General features: G+C 51.2%; 1 protein-coding gene across 1 annotated transcript; it reads right to left on the minus strand.

Annotated features, from left to right (window-relative positions):
• Nucleotides 1-2,437: 2,437 nt before the first annotated feature.
• NDFIP1 (Nedd4 family interacting protein 1) lies at nt 2,438-16,342 on the minus strand. Its single transcript, XM_082063296.1, has 8 exons — nt 16,149-16,342; nt 9,653-9,740; nt 8,360-8,490; nt 7,462-7,549; nt 7,166-7,290; nt 6,114-6,180; nt 5,359-5,464; nt 2,438-3,381 (listed from the first exon to the last, which is right to left on the minus strand). The coding sequence occupies exons 1-7, from the start codon at nt 16,185-16,187 to the stop codon at nt 5,361-5,363; spliced, it is 642 nt and encodes a 213-aa protein (XP_081919422.1). The 5' UTR covers nt 16,188-16,342; the 3' UTR covers nt 2,438-3,381; nt 5,359-5,360.
• Nucleotides 16,343-21,450: the final 5,108 nt, after the last annotated feature.

Here is a 21,450-nt window from a genome sequence, read left to right on the forward strand (position 1 = left end):
CGGGCGGGTGAGCAGAACGACGCTGTGGTGCCCACGCTGTGCAGTGGGTCCGTGGGATGGGTACAAGAGTCACCGCTTGGAAACGTTCTGCGTTCAAGGAGCTTTTAAAATGTTTGTTAATCCAACCGCTACCAGGTTTGCTTTATGGTATTTTTGCAACACGTTTGTTTCGCTTTCCTTCCAATGAAAGCTGTGCCGTCTTTCAAACACGAGGCAATGAAAACAACTCCTATGAACACTTACCTCACGGCGTAAGGAGGCGGCAGCGGGTCCCGGCCGCGCTCTGGAACAGGGAGCACTAACACGCTGCCTTGGGCTTTCGGCCGAATCGCCGGGAGAGGCCACGGACACACAGCCCCGAATCATCCCCACCAACAAAGCCACCGAAAATGAGTCAGCCCTTGGCTTTGTGTGGCCAAAACACACAGCAATGAATTCATTGCAGCATTTTGCTTGTGAGAAAGGAGTTTTGCGGTGAAGCAAAAAGGGTTATAGAATTCATTCCTAAATCTAGCAATATTTGTCAACTTCTTGGAAATACAATTGTGCATTAGCTAGAGAGAGGAGAGGGAAAAAAAGTCTTTAAGTCACTGGGAGGTCTCCCTTTTAATGGTTTTATTCCTCAGCTTAATCCTCTATTTCACATGGACGCCACGGACGATTAGCAGCGCTCCCTTCCCGGCGGAAGCGCACGGACAACGGGCAGATCCCACGTTTCCTCCTCCGGGGGCAGATTCAGTTGCCTCCAGCATGTGCTATTCTCCCTTTATCTGATCCTGGTCCCCTTGAGCTGCTTCTCCTTCTTTCATGGGAACTGGAAATAAGATGGCAAGATGTGCTTCCTACAATACCTGGAAAAATAGCCTTAGAGCAACCTTCAAGTAATTGCAAAATATTTCAAAAAATCTATTATACAAACAATTCTGGCATCGGGGGGGAAATAAAGCAGCAGCTCGTCTGTAACACAGCTGAGCTTTTCTGCATAGAACTGTTACTGATGCAAACCAGTTTAACCCATTTGGGATAAGGCGCCAGGACGGCCCGGCCGGCAGCTCCGGCTCCCGCCAACCGCGGCGTTACCAGGGACAAGCAGCATTTCTGCAGCCGCTCGGCAGCAGGCGAAGCCGAACCCGGCCAGGCACCCGGGCTACAGGGGACACCAGAGAGCCTGACACTTCTTGCACAGGAATGCTGAGATTATTAAATGTAGGGTGATTGGCTACAGAATCTCCATCTCTTTTGGCAATTTTTGTTATTCTCTCCAAGGCCAACGTGTTTTTTGGGAGCGCTCCATCGCAGCGTTTCAGCCTGGCCTAAGGCTCACACCGCTGCTGGCAGCCCTGGGGTTATCAAAGCGTGAGCACACCCAAAACGGAGGTGATGGCAGCAGCGATGTGATGCTGGTGTTTCAGAGGTGCCATTTCAGGCACTCCTGGTACCAGATGTGATCCCACCCCCCGGGTGAGCTCAGGAAAACCCCCTTGCTGCCACCACTTAAACCCGCCATAAAATCCCAAGTATTGCCCCGAGAAAGGGCCGAGCCAACGCAGCCTCTCCCCTCCCCGCAGAGGGACCCAACGTGCTGTTTCCCACAATCAAAAGATGAAACCCGTTTCAGGGAGATCAGGCCCAAATCGTGTGTGAACCTGCTCGGAGGTTTGCGATGCTGGAAGGACAACCCCCAGCTGACACAGTTTCTTGGTCACAGGTGACCACAGACCTGCCACTTGCGTGGTACGAAGAGGCTGAGCTGTCCCAGGCCAATATAATGATGTGAGCCCAGAGTCAGTTTTAACCCACGCCAAAAACACAGGTGGGGGCTCCAGCCCCCGCGCCGCCCCCGCCCGGAGCCGCCGGGTCCCAGCTTCAGCCGTCGAGTGAAGAGAAACAGGAATGCCAAATATTCCAGTTCTCTGAATATACAAGACCAAATAAGGCCCAAATGCCAAGAGAGTGAACGCGAGGCTGATCTACCAAGTTTGGGCAAATGTGATTCAGAGTTCACTAATGCGACAGATTTTGCCTTGCAGGATAAACTTCAGAATTCTGTGTACGCTTATTCTGGTTTAAAAAGGAAGGCTCTGCGTAAGCTCCATCCGTCTCTGTCAGCCCAATGGCTTGTTTGTGAGGAATATACATTGGAGAAGTTCAGCCGTGAACCAAAACCACTAACAAACCGTTTTACCAGGCAGATAAATTATGTGAGACTAAGAAAAATCCAACACCCCCAAAAATGTAGGGAATGGGCATTTCCTGAGCTGCCGGGCTGAGGCTGAAGTTTGTCTCAGGGTTTGAAATCCCGGTTACAAGAAGGAAGAGACACCTCGGAGATGTGTGTTACACCTACGGACAGGCCGTGGAACTCCCCCGGGTAACCTGCATTTGGAACCAAGAACCAGGTGCAGTACAGCATTGAAAACTAAATTAAACACTGCTCTACAGGAAAATTTGCTACGTGACATTTATTAATGTTCTGCTATATTTACAGTTTTAACATCGTAAAACTCCAAAGTGAATTACCACTCGGCAGAAAGCACAGAAGTGCACATTGAGTCTACATTTATAACGCACCATAGTCTCTGCTAACACAAATTATAAAAGCAGGAATTACAGGTATGTTAGGAATTGTCTCAAAAGTCCCAAGCCAAAGAAAAAATTTAAAAGGCCTTTGTTTTGCAAGGTAACTTTTTATACAAATTGCAACGTGATCTTTCCTTTTTACACTACCCACGTGTACCGTGAAAATCCCTATATAGTCCAAAAAGTCGGTAGTATGAAAGTAAAGTATGCTACAACACGAGAATACAGACTGGTAAAAAAGAATACTTGTGCCCCTTGGGAATAACACTCGCTCCAGTCCCGCCGCAGGAACCGGCACCGCACGGCCCCGCTTCCCCAGCCAGCGCCGGTGCGACCGCAGCGATGACATCACCGCTGACGTCATCATGCCTTTGTGTGACCAGCGCGATGACATCACCATTGACATCATCATCCCCTCCGCACGGCCCGGAGCGGCTCCGGGGCCGGGAGGATCTACAGGCGACCCTGGCCCTGCCGGCCCCGCTGCCCAAACCAGCGCCCGACGCTGCGGAGGCTCCACCGGCACGGACCGCGCTGCAACAGCTGCTCCCAACATCAGCCACTAACGAGTCAATGATTACAGAATTCTGCATTAATTGTTAAAATCTGACATCTAGAAACAAATAGAAAGAAATGCTTCTCTATTTTTGTTTTAAATTTCCAACAGTACTTTTATTTATTGATTTTAAAGCAGGTGATTATTTTTTCTTCTGCTCCAGAGTCTTGATTCACTTCCTGCAGGTGTCCCGCGGCTCCTGGACAGAGAGCTGGCCAGCGCAGGAAGACATCTGCCCGAAACAGCTGTCGGAGAAGGATATTGAACAGTGAAACTATAGTTAGATGGTTATTTTGGATAGCAGGAGGATATCGCTCACAAAGAGTGCAGGATGTCTAAACGCTCATGAAGTACCTGGGTACACAATGACACGACTCCAGCAAAACGCTCGGTGGTTTTGTGGATATTTTTCAGTTCTAAAGGGTTAAAATTCCTCAGGGGAAATCAGAGGCTAAACCAGACGATGCTCTTAGAAACAATGGGTGGATGAAACGACACAGTGTTTGCACTGCGAAACGTGACTCAGTCTGTAGCTGCTGCATCCAGCCGCGTGGGGACGAGCTCTGTGTCTTTCTAGCAGGTGTTGTGGCGCTAAGGAGACTCGGCTCTCACAGACCGGCCAGCCCAGCCCAGTTATCTCCTAAACCCGAGATTAAGTAGTAACCACATGCTCAGTCCAGACACAACGCCCCGTCCTGGCACCGCAGTGAACGCCAACCTTTTTATTAGATTCATCCTCACCAGTTATTATTTGCTGATTGGCACTAATTATCCCTCTCCTCCCAATTTTCCAGAAATGATCCCTGCTCCAAACTGAAAATGACCATCCACTGTGCCCTTCTCATCACGGCCCACAGAGGAAATCTGATCTTGAGAGCAGGAATACACTGGAAGTCCAAGTCGCTTGTGGTTTCCCTGCTCAGAATTTAGCATTAAAGATCATTCCAGGGGCAGCGCTGAAGCTGTCATATTTAGAAATCATTCTGGACGTTTACTTCAGTGTATCTAAAGGAGAGGCTGCTTTTTGAGAGCTCTAAAATGACCAAAAAATCGAATTAAAAAAGAAATTTAAAAAACTCTACATGTCCATCCTCACAACCGAGGCTGCGGAGGGAACACAGACCCTGCGTAAGCCACAAACCATCACTTTGTCAAACAGAACTGAGACACTTCAACACATGGACTGAACTATTTTTACACACTATCACCAGTGGAAAAGTCAAGCTGGAAAACACCGCACAACGCCCGTTTTGTGCAGCGTGTCCTCATGAGCAACTAGAAACGAAGGAGAATCTTACGCAATTTGCAGTTTCTAATACAAGGAAAGTGCATTTGGAAAAATAAAGCCTCAGTTTTAAAATCTGAACAATTTAATGACCGCCCCAATTTCAAGCTGGCGTTTGTTTGGTTTCTTTATAGCACTGTCCCAGCTGCAATTGCTCCAACGCCGTCCTGGGGAAATGCAGCATTATGCTGATATTTCTAAAGGGAGCATCATGTTGCACTCGCCATCTGGGAAGCGACTTAGGACAGGATTTCCTTCCCCTCGGGAGGGCCGGGGAATCGGGGCCATTATCTGCTGGGAGCAGGAAATTACACTGCAAGGGTTCGGCTACTTAAGCCTCCTCCTTTAAAGCCCCATTAAGGAGGCAGATACATCGCGGTTCCGCCTTTTAGGCATTAAGGTTTTTGAAGATGCTCAGGCAGGACAGCGTGTTCAAGCGTGCGGGAAGTTCTCAAAGAGCAAAGGTGTGCAAGAGCCTCATTTCGTCAGGAACTTGGCACAAAATTCAAACAGCACACAAAATCCAGATAAATCGTTCTCTCTGTGCCGGTGTCTTTGGCTGATATCCCAATCTCCTAACAATATCTGGGGACCTTTACTCACGTTTAGCACATAGCACATGTTTCAGATTTATTCTCAAAGACACACCTGCCAAATATAGTGCAACACCGAGGGGAAAACGTTTTGCTCTTACAGTTCCAGCCATGCAATCTAATGAATATACAATTCCTCAAAGCAAGAGCTCAGGAAGAGATGTCAATTATTCCTCCGCTCCCCACCAAGTCAGCCCGGACCCCGCAGGAACAGGAGCTGCTGACGGGACACCGAGGAACAACTGTTTGCTGCTGCCTTGTGTTCTACAATTATTCAGGCCTAAAAGAGTCACTAAACAGAGTCAAAACCAAACAGAACAACTCCAAGAAAGCAGAAAGTTTACCTTTAGTAAATGAAGAGAACTCTGGCTCTGGGGAGAGTGGAGAAAGTATCTGGCATCTTCCGAACCTTTGCATAATTGATAAATCCTCTGAGAAACAGCAGAAAACCTGGATGGAAGAAACACATTTGTCCAGTCACCACGGGTGTTGCTTTTGTAGTTAGAGGGAGCATTTCGAGTCACCGTTACCAGTGCGCAGGGGCCTCGACTGCGGGGATGCGCAATAGCTAATGGAACACAAGAATTTGTTAGCTATCAATGACACCTCATCTTTCCATTGCATCCAATTTCAAAAACAAACTTCCCTCAGGCAACCAGAAAACTTTTGATTCTAAATAAGAACCACGAACTTCCAAAGGAGGGGGGAAAAAACAAATAAAATTTAAAACTACAACAAAATAAAATATAAAATAATAAGTAAAATAAAATATAAAATAATAAATAAAATAAAACCAAACCACAACCCACTCTTCCATTTAAGATATAAGAACAGATAAAACATCAGTTCCTATGAAGACAAGCATTGTTCTCTTCTTTACTCCTTTGGGATGATAAATAGGATGCTGCCCCCAAGAAATGACACCCAAAGGTCAGTGTTTAGAGGTATTTCATAACGCAGAAGGCGTTAATCGGGTCAGAGGAGCACTGGGGCTCCCCACAGGCTGCCACGTCTACACGCGCGTTTCCCAGCCGGTGAAGCTGCGCCCACAACAGCCCCACGGCACCGTCTCCAGCACCCTCTGCCCCACAACACTCACCTAGGACAAGGAAGACCCACCAAAGCCAATACTGGCCATCAAAGTAACCGGGAAAATAGGTGGAGAACTGAAAAGGAAACAGACAGTTAAGAGCTGCTGTACTTACAAACTGTCACCCCCAGCCCCAAAGGGACAGCCCAACACTAACGCGCCCTGTCGCTCCTTGTGCGCGGCTCAGATGTTTTCGCTTGAAATCCAAACTTTCAGCTGAATGTCATTTCCACAGACACCACCTTTTCACAGCTTTTCTGATACAAATAGATTCCCTCAATCCCTCCAAAAATGTTTGGGTTTTTTTTCCATTCCTCCCAGCATCAGCACATCCACATCCTTTGTTCTTTTCCTCCCCCAGAAAGGTTTCTGTTTCTCGCCCCCCGGTGTGATCTGGTGGGGGGAGCACTGTGGGTGTTCGGTATCCACAGCCTGGAGCCGCGCTGGAAATGCAGCAGGTCGCTGGGCTCCGGCTGCAGCAGAGGGCACCCGCGGGCTGCGCACCGGCCCAGCGCCGCCGCTCCCCGCCAGCCAAAGGCGAACCTCGCACCTCCTCCTTTCAGTCCCTGTTTGCCTCTCCTCCTCTGCTATCCTGCATTTTAGAAATTAGTTTAACATTCTTTTGCAGAGGAGAACCTAAGGAACATCATACTGGAGAGGAACATCATACTGGAGAGGAACATCATACTGGAGACGAACATCATACTGGAGACGAACATCCCTGTGCTGCCGGCAGAGCTCACGTTATCCCAACAAAGGTTTTACAAAGATCACTGTCACTGCTCAGCACACAAACACGTTTTGATCCAATACAGTGGCTCTGTCAGAGAGAGCCATACCTGCGCGTGCAATCTTTATCCTCTTTTATTACAATAATAACTCCAGCGTATAAACAGGACTGAATGACTAAAAAGATCTTTTCCCAGTGAATAAAGGGCTCAAAATCTATTTTATTCTAAAAATCCAAATCTATAACTAACTTCAATATAAGTGAGATAAAAATGAGATACAGACAAAGAGTACAAGTGTCTACATCCATGTTTTTACACTGTACAACTTACCCTGACAATGAGGATCCATTTAATGAGAGACAGACCAAAGCCAGAAATGGCCCCATATCGTCCTGCAGCTGAAGTAGTCAGACAGAAAGACAAGAAAAATCCGATCCAGTTGAAGAGGAATGCCACTGAGAAAGCAGGAGAAAAGCCGCAGGTCAAGCCATCTTTATATTCCAAGGAAGGAAAAGAAACCCCTTGCACACCAGTTCTTTCTGGTGCCACACAAACCTGAGTGTGAAAATAACGCCAGGTATTATGGGTCACTGCCTGAAAAAAATTACGTTTTAGCAGGTACTTACTGAAGAAAGTCAGCATGAAAATGCCATCGTTTCCTATCCTCAGCTGGTCGGAGTCGTCAAAGTCGTCCCGTGCCACAAAGTCATCATCCTGCAAACCGAGGGGAGAAGAGACGCGGGTGGATTCCAGTGGGTCCGGTCCGTACAGCAATCCCAGTTCTGCACGTGGCTCTTCACGAACGGGCCAGCGCGTTGTACAGCCCTCCAAAAGCAGCGTGCACAGGAGGAACACTGAGCACTCCCTGCACATCTAACCCCTGCGGGGGTGGAATCCTAAATCCCACACGTCTGCAAATACAGGCAGGAAAAATTCCTGCTTCTTATCGCGAGATGATGCAGGTACACAGGGCATGAAATATTAAGTCGCTGGCAATATATTTCATTTTTTCTAAGATAGTCCAGATCCAGCATGTTCCTGTTCTTATTGTAAAGAATTCCCCTACTTATAAAAAAAAATAAACTTATCATCTCAGCAAGGAATTTGGCTTCTATGAAGTAAAATGAGCAGTGGACACCTAATGCTAACAGGGTGAAGGAAGAGACTGAACAAGAGATAATGACAGAATGGTTTTACCATCCCTGTATCAGCTACACCGAGCTCTAAAAAAGCCAGCTGTAAGCAGCAGGAGTATCACAGGCAGATGTCCTAGATGGCTGAGCAATTAATCCTAAATCTTTAAAAACAACCCAAACCCCAACCACAAGCAGTGCCAGGGCCCACAGATACAGCACAGTGCCAGACCTGGCATTGCCCAGATCTCTCACATCATCAGAGCTGCCCAGAGGGAAAAAAAGTAGCCACAGAACCCTTAGGAGTGTGTAGTATCAGCACCCTAGAATGCTTTAAAAACAAGCCATGGCAGGACAAGTTGTGCATAAGAAACGCGAAGGACGTGCTCACCCTTCCAGGAACCAAGGGAATTGTGGCTTCAGCCTTGGTTCTCTCTGCCTCGTCGTAGCTGGGCAGAGTTGTGGCCACGTTGTAAGATGGAGGCTTAGGAAATCCTGACTCATCCTTGTAGCCAAAATAAGCTGGAAAGAAAAAAAAAAAAAGAAGTTAAATAGAAGGTAACTTGTCAGCTCCTTAAGAACACGGTGTTGGGAATGAGAAGCATTTCAGCTGAGCCCAAGGTCCCAGCCTGCTGCAGCCTGTCCCCCATGTCCCCCTGTCCCCTCCCAGCCCCTGCCATCCCAAAACTCGGTGAAACACAGGAACACGTCATCTGATCGAAGGCAACACACAGCACGACTTTAACACGCCTGGCTGTCCTGATTTCAAAGCAGTGCTGTGTGCCGTGTCTCTCCTGTCTCCGCTAACAGCAGCAGCCACACTGTCAAGCCGGGATGGTGTGGTGAGTCAATGTAGGATCACCGCAACCTCAGGCCGCTGGGGACCAACTTTTCCATGAAGACTGCGAATTTTTTTCTGATGGAGAGGAAAGGGATTGGAACAAACATCAAATACAGCATTTCTGAGCCCCTGTCGCTGCGACACACTAAAACCAGAACTAATGGGATGTCTTCACAGTTAGTGTGCCAAGGCAGGACGCCCAACGAGCAGCTTGAGAAACGCAATATTCAAACTTCAATCCAAAGCCGGCCGGCTGTTTGAGAGATGGACAGTATGCTGCGTGTGATTCACAAACCTTAGTTCAGCAACTGACTATGAAAGTTCCATATGGAAAAAAATGAGATGACTTACTAAGCCAAAACACTCTGGTATCTATAACCAACACGGAAGAAGCTGTTTTGCTAAAAGCTACTAGTGAGCTACATGACAGTATGATGATTCACAAGAAGTATAACCCTTGTGACCAAGGCTTTAGTTATTAAAAACTCCAGAAAGCGTGAATTCTTTAATCTCTTTTTAAGTAACAAGTTCTTTTTGGAAGGAGCACAGCACCATCCAAATGTGAAATAATGAGAGGGGCACCACAAATCCTCACAGCCCTTTGATTATAACTGGCTTTAATCTGAGAACACTGTGAAATGCAACTTGACCACCACTTGATGGGATGACATCAGATGAACGTAGCCAAAAAGCATCTTCTAAACCACAAGTAACAATAGTCTCTATGGATCAATTCTGATCCTCTGCAGCCTTAGGAAGGCTGCTGCAGTGCCATCCGTCACTAAAGAGAACAATTAAGGAGGTTGGGAAGAAGAAGAGAGCAAACCCATCAGTGGAACATACCTGTGTTCTCCGCAGAAATGCTGCTGTAGGGCGGGGGGGCGTCGCTCGCCGCAGCTGCCGTCTCACCCGGCTCCTCCTCGTTCTGCAGCTGGACAGACCCACACACGAGAGGTTAACGGGGTTTCTCGGCTTCTGTGAAATCACCCCTGTAGTTTTAATTGCGCACAGCAGATTTTTCTGGAAGAAGACTGTTCTACGACACCACGGGACATTCGAGCAGCTGCTCAGCACTCCCACTTGAAGCCATCAATATGCCATCTCATTTTTATCATTTTTAAATCGTATCCTCACACACCTCGACTTCCACAAAGCACAGATACATCTTTCCTGGGACGGAAGCGCAGGCCTGAGCACAGGTCCAACCCTCCTTTGTGACCCCCGCGGAACAGCAGCAACCCCGCAACGTCTGCACGAACACCTTCTGGAACTGCCCCCCCGCACACCTGGAGCCACCCCTCACCTTTTGCTCTCTTTTCTTTGGAAAGACACGTTGCCATTCAAGTCCTTCCCAAGCATTTAACATGGGGATATGTCCTTCTTTTACTTGCATGTCTTATCAGCAAAAAAAAAGGCTCACACTTCTAAATGAAGATCTTATTTTACACATAACTGTTGTGCGTCTTGGGTTTTTATTTCTTTTGCTGCTTAAGATCAGAGAGCAAACTGTACCCGTGTCCTCTGTGAAAGTCAAAGCCAAACCTGTTTCAGATGCTTTAAGTGCAACTCATTGGACGTTCACATCCAAAGCACGGCTGCTCGTCCGCACTGAGACAGCCCAGCCCTGCAAGCTTGCTGAGAAGAGCACGGATTGTTTTATTTTCTCTGCTATTAATTGGACAGCCCTCAGTTAAATGCAAATTTAATCGTGTGACACCAAGAGCACCTCCAAACACGGCTGCTGACAGAGCTGTGAACCCGGAGCAGCTTGGCCCCCTGCGGCCCAGCAGCGAGGCCGCGGGCGCACGGGGCTCCAGGCCTGCAGCTCTAACGAGCCTCGGGACACGCAAGCAATTAACACCAAGAGCTGCAGCAGCTCCTGCGACAGCAAGAGATCTTCACCTGCTTCAAACCAGCCAACTCAGCATGAGCCCGCACAAAACAAAACCGCCTCATTTTATAAACCCCGTGGAGGTCGGTCATTAGAAGAAAATGCAAACTAACTTGTGAATTGATTGCCTATTAAAATAAGCTTTAAAAGAATTTAAAAAGAGAGAGCGCTGCTGCAGAAATTCAAGAGCAGCTGCACAGGGGCAGCCCGAGGGATGATGCAGTAAAGTGCAGAGCTGAACCAGCTGACTCAGCCTCTCCGGCCCTGGAGCCTGTGACTTCTCAGAAAACGCTCCACCGTGCTTCTTTTCAGTCTACCATGAAAATTCAATACTTGTACACGTGTTTTCTTGTGCCTGTCCCAGGCCTGGCCTATGAAGGCAGGAGGAAAGGCTCCAACGGGGCCGCTGGGCACCGCACAGCCCGCACCGCCTCCCTGCTGGGGAGGGGCAGGCGCTAAACCTGCTGTTTGCGAGGAAGGAGACAAACACAACCCAAAAGCACAACCCCGAGGAGGGGGAAAGGACAGCGCTGGATGTGACCACACATCCAGAGGGAAGCAAAAGAGGACACAGACAGGCCAGCGCAGTATTAAGCCTGACCACTGGAATTCTTAGAAGGTTCTTCTTTCAGTAGTAAAAAGAAATACATATTCTTACAACTACCCAATGTGGGAGAAAGCAAACTGAACTGCCTGGAACTGCCTTCAAACTGCTACAATCCAGGGAACGCCACAAAAAACGCAGTTACTCCTAAAAGCTGAGCTCCGGGCTGTAGGAGGTGTACAGTTATAAAACCCAGACCGTTCTTCTAATGGCCAAGGTACACCAGTGCCTTCCAGCCTTTTTAATGATTGCAGGCATCTAAAATTCAACTAAGTGCTGATTAGCGAGGCAGTGGGGGCTGGAGTGGCAGGAAGAATGAGTCACCGGGCTGGCACGGCCAGCGCCCGCTCCACGCGCCCGCTCCACGCACCCGCTCCACGCACCCGCTCCACGCACCCGCTCCACGCACCCATTCCACGCACCCGCTCCACACACCTGCTCCACACACCCATTCCATGCACCCGCTCCACGCGCCCGCTCCACGCGCCCGCTCCACGCGCCCGCTCCACGCGCCCCACGGCAACAGCCACGTTCACCTCTGGATTCCTCACTGGATGGCTAAAACCAGAAAGCTGCCCGGCGGAATGGGGTAAGACCCAGGGACACTTCTTTTCCAAAGAAAACACCATCAGCAGCTCTGACTGCCGCTCCCCCCTGCTTGACACATATCGTGTAAATACACGCAGCACAGTAGCACTATAGCTCAAAACTTGCAAAATGTTTCAATATATTTCCATGTAAACTTTGAAGAAAGCATTTACAATAAACATTTTTGTTAAATTTTCCCAATTTTATAAACTTAGCACAATTCTAGATTTTTTTTTTAAGCTTGCCCCAAGCCCTTAGGCTGCAGGCGAATATTCTTTATACTAGACCAGGATTGCTACAAGCTTAATCTTAGCAATATATCATGAGTAATGCCTTCACTCAGCAGTGTATCATGAACGTTTACTGCATTTCAGTCCTTATTTTATGTCCTGGCACGGAAAGAACCGCACAGAAACCCCACAGGAATCCCAGAATGCAGACAACCCCAATCAGATCTCATTTGGTTGTTACTATGGTTTCTGTGAGTTTTCAGAAAGGCTAATGACGCTCACTTAGGTTAATGACAGAAAGTGAATTGGTATTTTTTGAAAAGGCGACATGATCTATTTTTTCAGAAGGATGAAATCATAACCTTTGGAAGCCAAACGTTAAAAAAATTTAAAACTGTGTATCACTCCTAAATTTGCGAGTGCTCCACCAACCTGCCCACAAAAGGTGACACGCCACAACCATTGCAACACTCCTTACTTTTCTCCTTCCACATCTCTGGCCTTTTGGAAGCAAATAAAAGTTTCTGCCAACTCCAAACCAGAAGAGAATTGTTTTTATAGACGGAGGCTTCACTGCAAACGTACCCCGATTTGAAATCCTGTCTTCTGCCCAATGCTGTTGCAGATTCCTGTCACTGAATATCAGCTTATTAATCAGCAGGAATAATGATAAGCTATTAGACAAGTCAACCCACGTGCATCAGCCCTCTCCTTGATGAGCAAGTAATTGTTTTCCCCCGACGGCAGCTCCCGCTCGCTGCAGCGCAGGTGACAGCCCCGCACGGCGCTCGGCGTCTGCTGCGCGGCTCGTGGTGACAGCTTTGACACTCGCCTTGTCTAAGCAAACCCTCCCCGGCTTCTCCCGGCTCCGGGGAGATGCTGACGCTCCTGCCCGAGCCCCGCGTGGGAGAACCAGTGCCTGAGCTACTCTGCGTTTTCACTGAAACCTCAACATGGTGCCTCCGCTCCCCCTCCTGAGACGCTTTTCGTCCTGCAGCAGCCCCGCTCCTGCCACGCAGCGGGACGCACGGAGCGCGGACCAGACACCTGCGGGAGGATCCACCCAAAGGGGCTGCAACGACCCTCCCGGCTACCTAGGTATAAACACACATCAAAATGTATTTTATGCCCATCAAAATAGAGCTCGTGCTCATAAGGATGTTGTTCCTCACTGCCTCACTGCAGTTAACGGCCTGAGAAGGTGGTTCTGGGAAGCACACTGATCTCACTCCCTCGCCTCTGTGCAAGCAGGGAACTGTACCGCTCTGGCCAGACTGTGAAGAGCACTTGGGCCAGCACAAACCTGCGCCTGTACACTGCACCTAGACTGGAGCGTTCAGGGGCTCTACACTTGAGAAGCAGGCTTTAATCTTAGATAGCTGTAGTTAAGGCCTTACTGTCAATGGACACCTCCTGTTCTACCTGCCTGAATGCTAACACGAACTGCCCAGCCCCGCTCCCGATGGAAGCACAGATCCTTTTTCGGGAGTTTTAGCTTTACTCTTCATCAAGCTGCACTTCCTCGGTACGTTAGATCAAACCGCCACATCATCCAAAGGCGTCATCGCAGGCTATTTTTTATCAGATTATCTCATGCCTGAACAAAGCGCAAGGGCTAGAAATTTAGCTTTAGAAAATAGATCATATGCCACCGTACAGCCCTTTAAAGCACCCGCACCAGTGACCGTGCAGCGGCTGTGCCGCGGCGGAGCCTGCCGGGGTGCACAGCCCCGGCCCCGCTGCGGGGCTGACGAACAAACACAGGTTCAAACTCAGCTCTCGACTCCTGTCCTCAGCTTACCCTCACTAATCACCGTCTTTTTTCCTGAAAATACGCACACTCAGGGAATCCTACAAATATTCTACAGCTTCAAATAGCGCCCACACCTCCAGAGCGCTGCTCCGCACACAGGTGGCTGCGCCAGTAACACCTCCGGGGCAGAGCTTGCACGGCCCTGGCATCTTGGATGGTGTGTGACGTTCGGCTGCACGGGAACCACAATGTGACAAACTCCACTAACGCATTACGCTTCTTCTCCCAAAATTATCAAGTTTTAAAATTCTCAGTTCTCCTCCACTGCCTCATAACCCAGTAACTTAACAGATTAAATGAGCCTGTTCTGAATTCCTACATGCTTCGCTTACTGGATACTGTATTTGGCTCCAGCCCTTACGGTTATCAATTCCCTACCAGTCTTTCTTCATTAGCACATGGTACCTTAAATAACTACACATTCATACATACAACAAGTTTCAATGTATGGCAGAAAAATTCACATATTCAACGTTAGAGACACTCTCCCACCCTCCCATCTCCTTTTCACCTAAATACCAACTCTGCATCTTTACTTCCACAGCTCACAGGGTATTTTGAAGCAACACAAGCATTAGGAGCCAGTTCGGCAACACACTTTGCAACAATACAAATACCAGGCTTCGGGCAGAAGGTGAGAAAAAAAGCAAGTTCTGCGCAGCAACATAAAAGTATATTTATACGTGAGTTTCTGATTCTGCGCTCCAGTTACACCAGTTACTTCCCGGGGCCTCCACCATCTGTTTGTCTTTAGCAACACGAACCCTTCGGGGCGCAGCCTCCCTCACCTCTGCAGTTCCAGGCCGTCACGCTCCCCAGCAGCGGGGGTGTCTGCCGTGTGTCTGTCTGCCGTGTGTCTGTCTGCCCTGTGTCTGTCTGCCCTGTGTCTGTCTGCTGTGCCAACAGGAGCTGCCGAAACAGCAGCTTTACCCATTTCTCTTTAAGGAAACCAGGACCGTGCTTATCGATCAGATGCAGTCGCTGAAGAGCAACGCAACAGTGTCCTTCAGCGTTATTTTGTCACCTGTCTCCATGGGCTCAAGGTGATGGCACACAAAGCTAAATCCCTCGGTAAAAGGCATTTGTGAAGACATTTGTCGGGTTTAACACCAGCGGCAGGACTCTGACAGGAAAGGTGATTAGTGAAGAGACCTGGTTATTTATACCTACCCTTTCCGAGAACAAGGGATTTGTCTTCATAAGTGAACACATCTGTTTTACGCAGAACAAAACAGAGAAAAAAGCCTAAGTCTTGCTTAATTGTTACATTACTAGTATGTAAAAATACGACCTCCAGATGCCACAATCAGACCACTATTCTATCCCAACAGGAAGGTGCATCTTGTATTCTGAAGTGAGCAAAGCGAGCGAGCCTACCCGTGCTGAAAATGCTACCAAGTCATAACACAGCAATTTCTTACAAGAGCCTGGGTTAAGCTGGAGCGCTGCATACTGCCCTGAGGGATTTCTTTTCTTTAAGTAATGAAGTCTCCATGTCTGCGCGTCAGAACCGCAGGAGCCGGGTCACACGGGGGCCTGACGGACCCCGACACTCCGGACAAACTCGTCCTCTCCGGGAGGAAGAACCACCGCGAATCTACCGGGGAGCTCGTCAGGAACAGCCGCTGGCCTACGCAGATTTCAACCTGAGCCACAGGGACCGCATGTAAAAGACGGAATAAAATGAACGGTGATCGCAGCACAATGCGGGACTGACGCAGCCCTCGGTGCGGTTCGCTGACCGCGGTCGGGCCGGGGCAGCGCGGGCAGTGCGGCCGGACAGCGCCCGGCGCGCAAGGGCGCTCCGTGTCCCGGCGGGCCCGGCCCCGGCAGCGGGCGAGGCCCGGGCAGCGCGGCCCCGGAGCCGCCGCGGCACCGCTCCGCAGCCCGAGCCCGGCGGGCCCGCCGCGCCCCAGCCAGCGGCCGAGGCCGCCGCCGCCGCCAGAGGCCGCAGGCCCGGTGACCGCCCCGCTCCCCGTCCCCGCAGCGGGACAGCGGCGCCCGGGCCCGCAGGCCCAGCCCAGGCCCGCCCGCTGCCCCGGGCCCCGCCCGGCCTCGGGCCGGGGCTGAGGCGCCGTCCGGCTCCCCGGGCCCCGGGGGGAGGCGGCGGCAGCGCCCCCCGCACACAGCGCAGCGGCGACGGGTCCCGCCCGGCCCGGCCTCCCCGGCGCGGCCTACGGAGCCGCGGCGCTCGCGTCCCCGCCGCCGCTCACCTGCTGGTACCGGCCGCTGCCGGGCTCGGCGGCCGCCATGGCGCTCGGCGGGCTCGGGGCGCGGGCGGCGGGGCTGGGGGCTCGGCGGCGGCGCTGCCCGGCGCCTCCCGACGGGCGCTGCGGAGCCGACGGGAACCGAGGCGCTGCTCGCTGCGGGTCCGCTCCCGCCTCCGCCCGTCACGCGCGGGCGCGCCCGCCTCCCGCCCCGCCCGCCCGCCCGCCCGCGGGGCCGCGTCCTGCGCTGCGGCAGCGGCGGCCACAGCCGGGCCGGGCGGCTCCGCCCCGAGCGCTGCCCGCGGCCCCGGGGCGCTCTGCCGGTGCCCCAGGGCGGCGAACCCCCAAGGCCCGGAGCCAGCGGGGGCCGGGCGGCTCTGCCCGCGGGTCCCTGTGGGCTGGAGAGCGTTCCCTGGCAGTTCGTGGAGCTGCAGGACTGACCCTGCAAGCTCTGTGCACTACATGTATGTTCTAAACTTCAGAGCGAAAGCTGCCATAGAAAGCGTTAAACACGGGGAGTCAGAAAATGGATGTAAACCCATGTTGAAAACCAACGTGGCTTCAATGGGGACCCAACGCTCACAGAAACCGGCTCTGTCCTGAGACGCGTTAACATCACCGTGGTCACACACACCCATCGCTGACACCACACCGCTTCATCCTGAGCCATGATAGTGTCCCCTCAGTCACCCAAACCCATCACCGACACCACACCGCTCCATCCTGAGCCATGATAGTGTCCCCTCAGTCACCCAAACCCATCACCGACACCACACCGCTCCGTCCTGAGCCACGGCAATGTCACTTCAGTCACATACACCCCTCTCTGACACCACACCGCTCCATCCTGAGCCATGATAATGTCCCCTCAGTCACCCAAACTCATCTCTGACACCACACTGCTCCATCCTGAGCCATGATAATGTCCCCTCAGTCACCCAAACCCATCACCGACACCACACCACTCCATCCTGAGCCATGATAGTGTCCCCTCAGTCACCCAAACCCATCACCGACACGACACCACTCCATCCTGAGCCATGATAGTGTCCCCTCAGTCACCCAAACGCATCACCGACACCACACCGCTCCGTCCTGAGCCACGGTAACGTCACTTCAGTCACACACACCCCTCTCTGACACCATACTGCTCCATCCTGAGCCATGATAATGTCCCCTCAGTCACCCAAACCCATCACCGACACCACACCGCTCCGTCCTGAGCCACGGTAACATCCCCTCAGTCACCCAAACCCATCACCAACACGACACCACTCCGTCCTGAGCCACGGTAATGTCACTTCAGTCACACACACCCCTCTCTGACACCACACCACTCCATCCTGAGCCATGATAATGTCCCCTCAGTCACCCAAACCCATCTCTGACACCACACCGCTCCGTCCTGAGCCATGATAGTGTCCCCTCAGTCACCCAAACCCATCTCTGACACCACACCGCCCTGTCCTGAGCCACGGTAACGTCCCCTCAGTCACACTCAGCCATCACCGACACCACAGCGCGGTGCCCACGTGCCCGCGCGGCAGGGAAAGGCCCCGACGCGCTGCGCGGCCGCTGCAGCAAACACGAGATGTTGGCCAACTCCTCCGAACGCACCGGCACATCCTCAGCATCCACATAGAGCAGATGGTGTCGCAGATTTGAAATCTCAATCCAAAATAAGCATGCGTAGGAGGCCACGCAGAGAGAGGAGTTTGTTTATTCAGAAAGCTTTTGCGTTGAATGTTACATTGGTTAAGAGACCTTCCAGCTTGCGTAACCCTTCTTTTCTACGTGTGCAGTTCAGCCATAGTCAGGTGTGTACAAAACTACCCACATCAGTCCCCAGGGTTGATGAGGCTTAAATATATCAGCTTTAGGATAAGAAAGGCTGAATCAGCCCCGCTGGGATTCCAAGCTGCAAATTCGGAGAGTCTCAAGCATTTAAACCTGAGGGAATGGCTTTGAACTGCGTACTCAGTCATAAATACATGACTTAATGCTCATTATTCAGCACCATAATCAGGATGTTGTGGGGTTTTTTTTCTGTATTTTTGCAGGAGTTCACCCATGTCTTAGATGAATAAACATCACGGTTCTGATGTTTAAAGGCGAGGCAGGAATCGTAAAGGATTTTAGCCAGGAATAACCTCAAAGAGTGACTCCTGAGAAATGACGGAGACATGAGGAGAACACGGGTTCCGTGCACCACAGACCCTTAGCCGGAGCTCAACAGGAGCTGCGGGCACTGCCGGCCTGGCCGCTTTCACCCTTCCACAGGACTCACAAGATTCACAACATGCACGAAGAATCTCTGCAGCAAGAAACCGGCCGATGACACACTCGGATTTACAGCCACTGAGGTGGGATTATAACCCTAAGTAAGGCCATGGCCACAGCGCTAATGAGCTCTGCGCTGATTGACCTGGACATCGTCGGGACTAAAATAAGAAGCAACCTGTGCGTGTCCTCAGAAAAGATGCTGCGAAGCATCCTGAAGAAACGGAGGAACAGTTTGTGTCACAGCCATTCTGGGGCCGGCTGAAGGCAAATCAGGGCCTAATTAGGCCACCCAGTCTGAGCCAGACTAATTCAGGAGGGGTAATGGCAATTTCTCCCAGCTGCTTACTGTGTGTTTTATTTTCTCAGACGGGGAAGCTCTGGACATGTGGTTACAGCACATGACTGCTTCTGCTTTCAGTTCCCACTTGGTTTTAGGCAAATCACTCCATGACTCGGTGGTTTTTGACTTTTCCTCTAGTGCAAAATGTCTTTTCTCCCAAGAGACATTCTGAAGCCTGCAGTCATTGCTTTTAGTGACTTCCGCACGGGGTGTGCTCTGAAAGTATTTGAAAGTTATAGAAAGTATTAGAGAATAGTCGTACAGCGAGTCTACTGAAATCCTGGTGTGGTGCAAGTGTTCCTTTAATTGTGTATGACTGAGCAATGAAGGGAACACTCTGTCATAAATACTGATTTCTAAAAGCTAAATAACAAACCTCAAAAGCTGGGTGCTTTAAAGCCAGACTAATAAGAAAAAAGCAGGACATTTAAACTAGAACTTTCTTCTCATCTTTTAGTGATAAATGATCCAATTAAGAAAAAAGCAAAGACAAAACATTCACATAAACTAACGAGTCAAACTGCACCTCCGAATCTCCCCTGTTTGGTACCTTAATCATATACAAGCAGGCCGCTTGTGTGATTAGGCAGGAAGGAGCAGCTCCGCTCGGGTCCATCCAACGTGGCATCTTGTTTCTCCTTTTCTTATAAATAGGGGTGAGAAGGTAAGTGGGACATGTGGGAGCAGGAAGATGTGACACGTGGTGGATGTTAAAAAGCCACTTTAATTACAGGACTTGGAGAGAGGGTCCTTTATACAGATACATTTTTAATTGTTGCTTTTTTTTTTTTAGGAAAAAAGTGCCAGTGCTCCCAAGCAGTTGCCAGCAGCGAAAGCCCTGGGCTCCGGGCGCTGCTGACTCCAGCCACTTCAGCACAGAGACACAGGAAACGCTGTGCTTGTTAGAACCCCCTCTTGAACTTCAACTTCTGCAGCAGCAAAGTGTTTGTTCCCTCCCATCTGCTGCCTTTGCAAGGAAGGAAAATCAGCCCCTTCAGATACCAGGAAGTTCTTCACTGTTTGAACAGCGAGCTGCAAACACAATCACATGCATGAATTATCATACCTAAAAATACCCTGCATGCAACTCACACATACAACCCAGCCCTGGAGCGATTCCTCAGGAACGTGTGACCGCACGACGCGCGCAGATCCCCGGGACGTGGGCAGAGCAGGGCAGCCGTGGCCGCAGGTGCACGTGCCTGCTTCTCTTGCACTGCTGTAGATCTTTTCTCTCATCAAAACATGTTCTGCTTTTACCGGGAGCTGCCGGCTGCCTCCCGCAGCTTTGCGCACGGTGTCTGTCGAAGCGACTTGCACAGGAGATTCAGGCGAGAGCCAGACCCTTTGCCATTGACAGAGACCCACGGCATTTGAATTTAAACCTGATACTTTTGCCAAATCCATCCTGACTGGGCTGTGTGAGCAGAGTGGTAGGACGCTGCGAAGCCGATGCCCGAATACAGGAGCTCTCCATATCTCGGAGGTGACAAAGTGCAGCGAAGAGGGCAAGAGGATGGGGTGATACCAGCACAGCCCGCGCTGGTGGCACAAACCCAACAGTCACCCTGGGGGAATGTGGCTGCTGCCCCACAGCTCACTGCTGGGGAGAATCCACAGCGTCTCTCGCAATCAGCTCCTGTGCGCTCTGTGCCTCCAGTGTTTGCTTCTCAGCAGTCCCCGAGCCCCGGCCGTGTTTCCGTGGTAACGCTGAGCGGTGCGGGTGGGTTATCTGCACCATCGCGGTGCCGGTGCACGCTCCCTGCCCGGCGCTGCGGCGCCGTTGGCTCTCACAGCAGAAGCTGCTGCAGCACCGCGATGTTTTGCTCAGGGCAGGAGGCCGTGCCGCAGATTCCCCGTGTCCCCGGGGAATGGACTGAAGCGGGCGCAGGGTGGGAATCGTTCAGCCCTCAGCCAGGTCCTCGCTGCCCCATCCCGGTTAGCACAGCCCTCGGTTAGCTCAGCCCCTCAGTTCTGTGCCTGTGGACCCACAGGCGCTGATTCCAGCAGAACCGATGGGTCTATCGCACCGATACGGCCCCGATGGGAAGCGGAGAAGCTGTTTCACGCAGACCCACGGCCCAGGCTGCGCTGCAGGAAGCCGAGGCTGCCGCTGCCATCAACTCCTCACCCAGCACCGCAGCCGCCGGAACGCTTTCCTGCCTGCTGGCTGACCAGCTGATGGAAGCACACGGCACTCGCAATCCATTGACTCTCTGTGGCCTAAAGTTCTTCCTGTGTCCGACCGCAGTGCCCGGCTGCAGCCGGCACACCCAGCGGTCCCGGCCAAACGCAAACTGAGCCCAGACTTCTCAGCGTCCACCAGATGAGATCAGGAGCACTCAGTCTAGCCAGAGCGCTAAAATCACTAAAATGCATAGGAACTGCACAGGCTGGATCCTAGCAAAGCAATAGGGATGTTAGACTTTCTTCTAATGACAGTCAAAGCTGTCTAACTTGGAAATAGGAGCTTTGCATCTCAACAGCGAATGAAGGCTTCACAAGGAGGGTTTGGGCACGTTTCCATCACAGCTCGAAGGCAGCACGAGTGACAAAAACTGAGCTCAGATTAGAGGTCTGGCCTCACCAGCGCCCGGGACAGGGGACGGACACCGCCCGGGACAGGGGGCGGACAGTGACTGGGACAGGGGACGGACAGCGCCCGGGACAGGGGACGGACAGTGA

The sequence above is a fragment of the Streptopelia decaocto genome (assembly GCF_964273445.1).
Source record: "Streptopelia decaocto genome assembly, chromosome: 12".
Classification (NCBI taxonomy): domain Eukaryota; kingdom Metazoa; phylum Chordata; class Aves; order Columbiformes; family Columbidae; genus Streptopelia; species Streptopelia decaocto.

What these genes read in the sequence shown, in the direction of transcription:
- NDFIP1 (XM_082063296.1), bottom strand. Translation starts at nt 16,187, where the DNA reads ATGGCGGCCGCCGAGCCCGGCAGCGGCCGGTACCAGCAG. An exon ending in GCAGCGGCCGGTACCAGCAG is followed by an intron (nt 9,741 to 16,148) that starts GTGAGCGGCGGC and finishes GGGTCTGTCCAG; the next exon opens with CTGCAGAACGAGGAGGAGCC. An exon ending in TTCCCTTGGTTCCTGGAAGG is followed by an intron (nt 7,550 to 8,359) that starts GTGAGCACGTCC and finishes CTCGGTTTGCAG; the next exon opens with GATGATGACTTTGTGGCACG.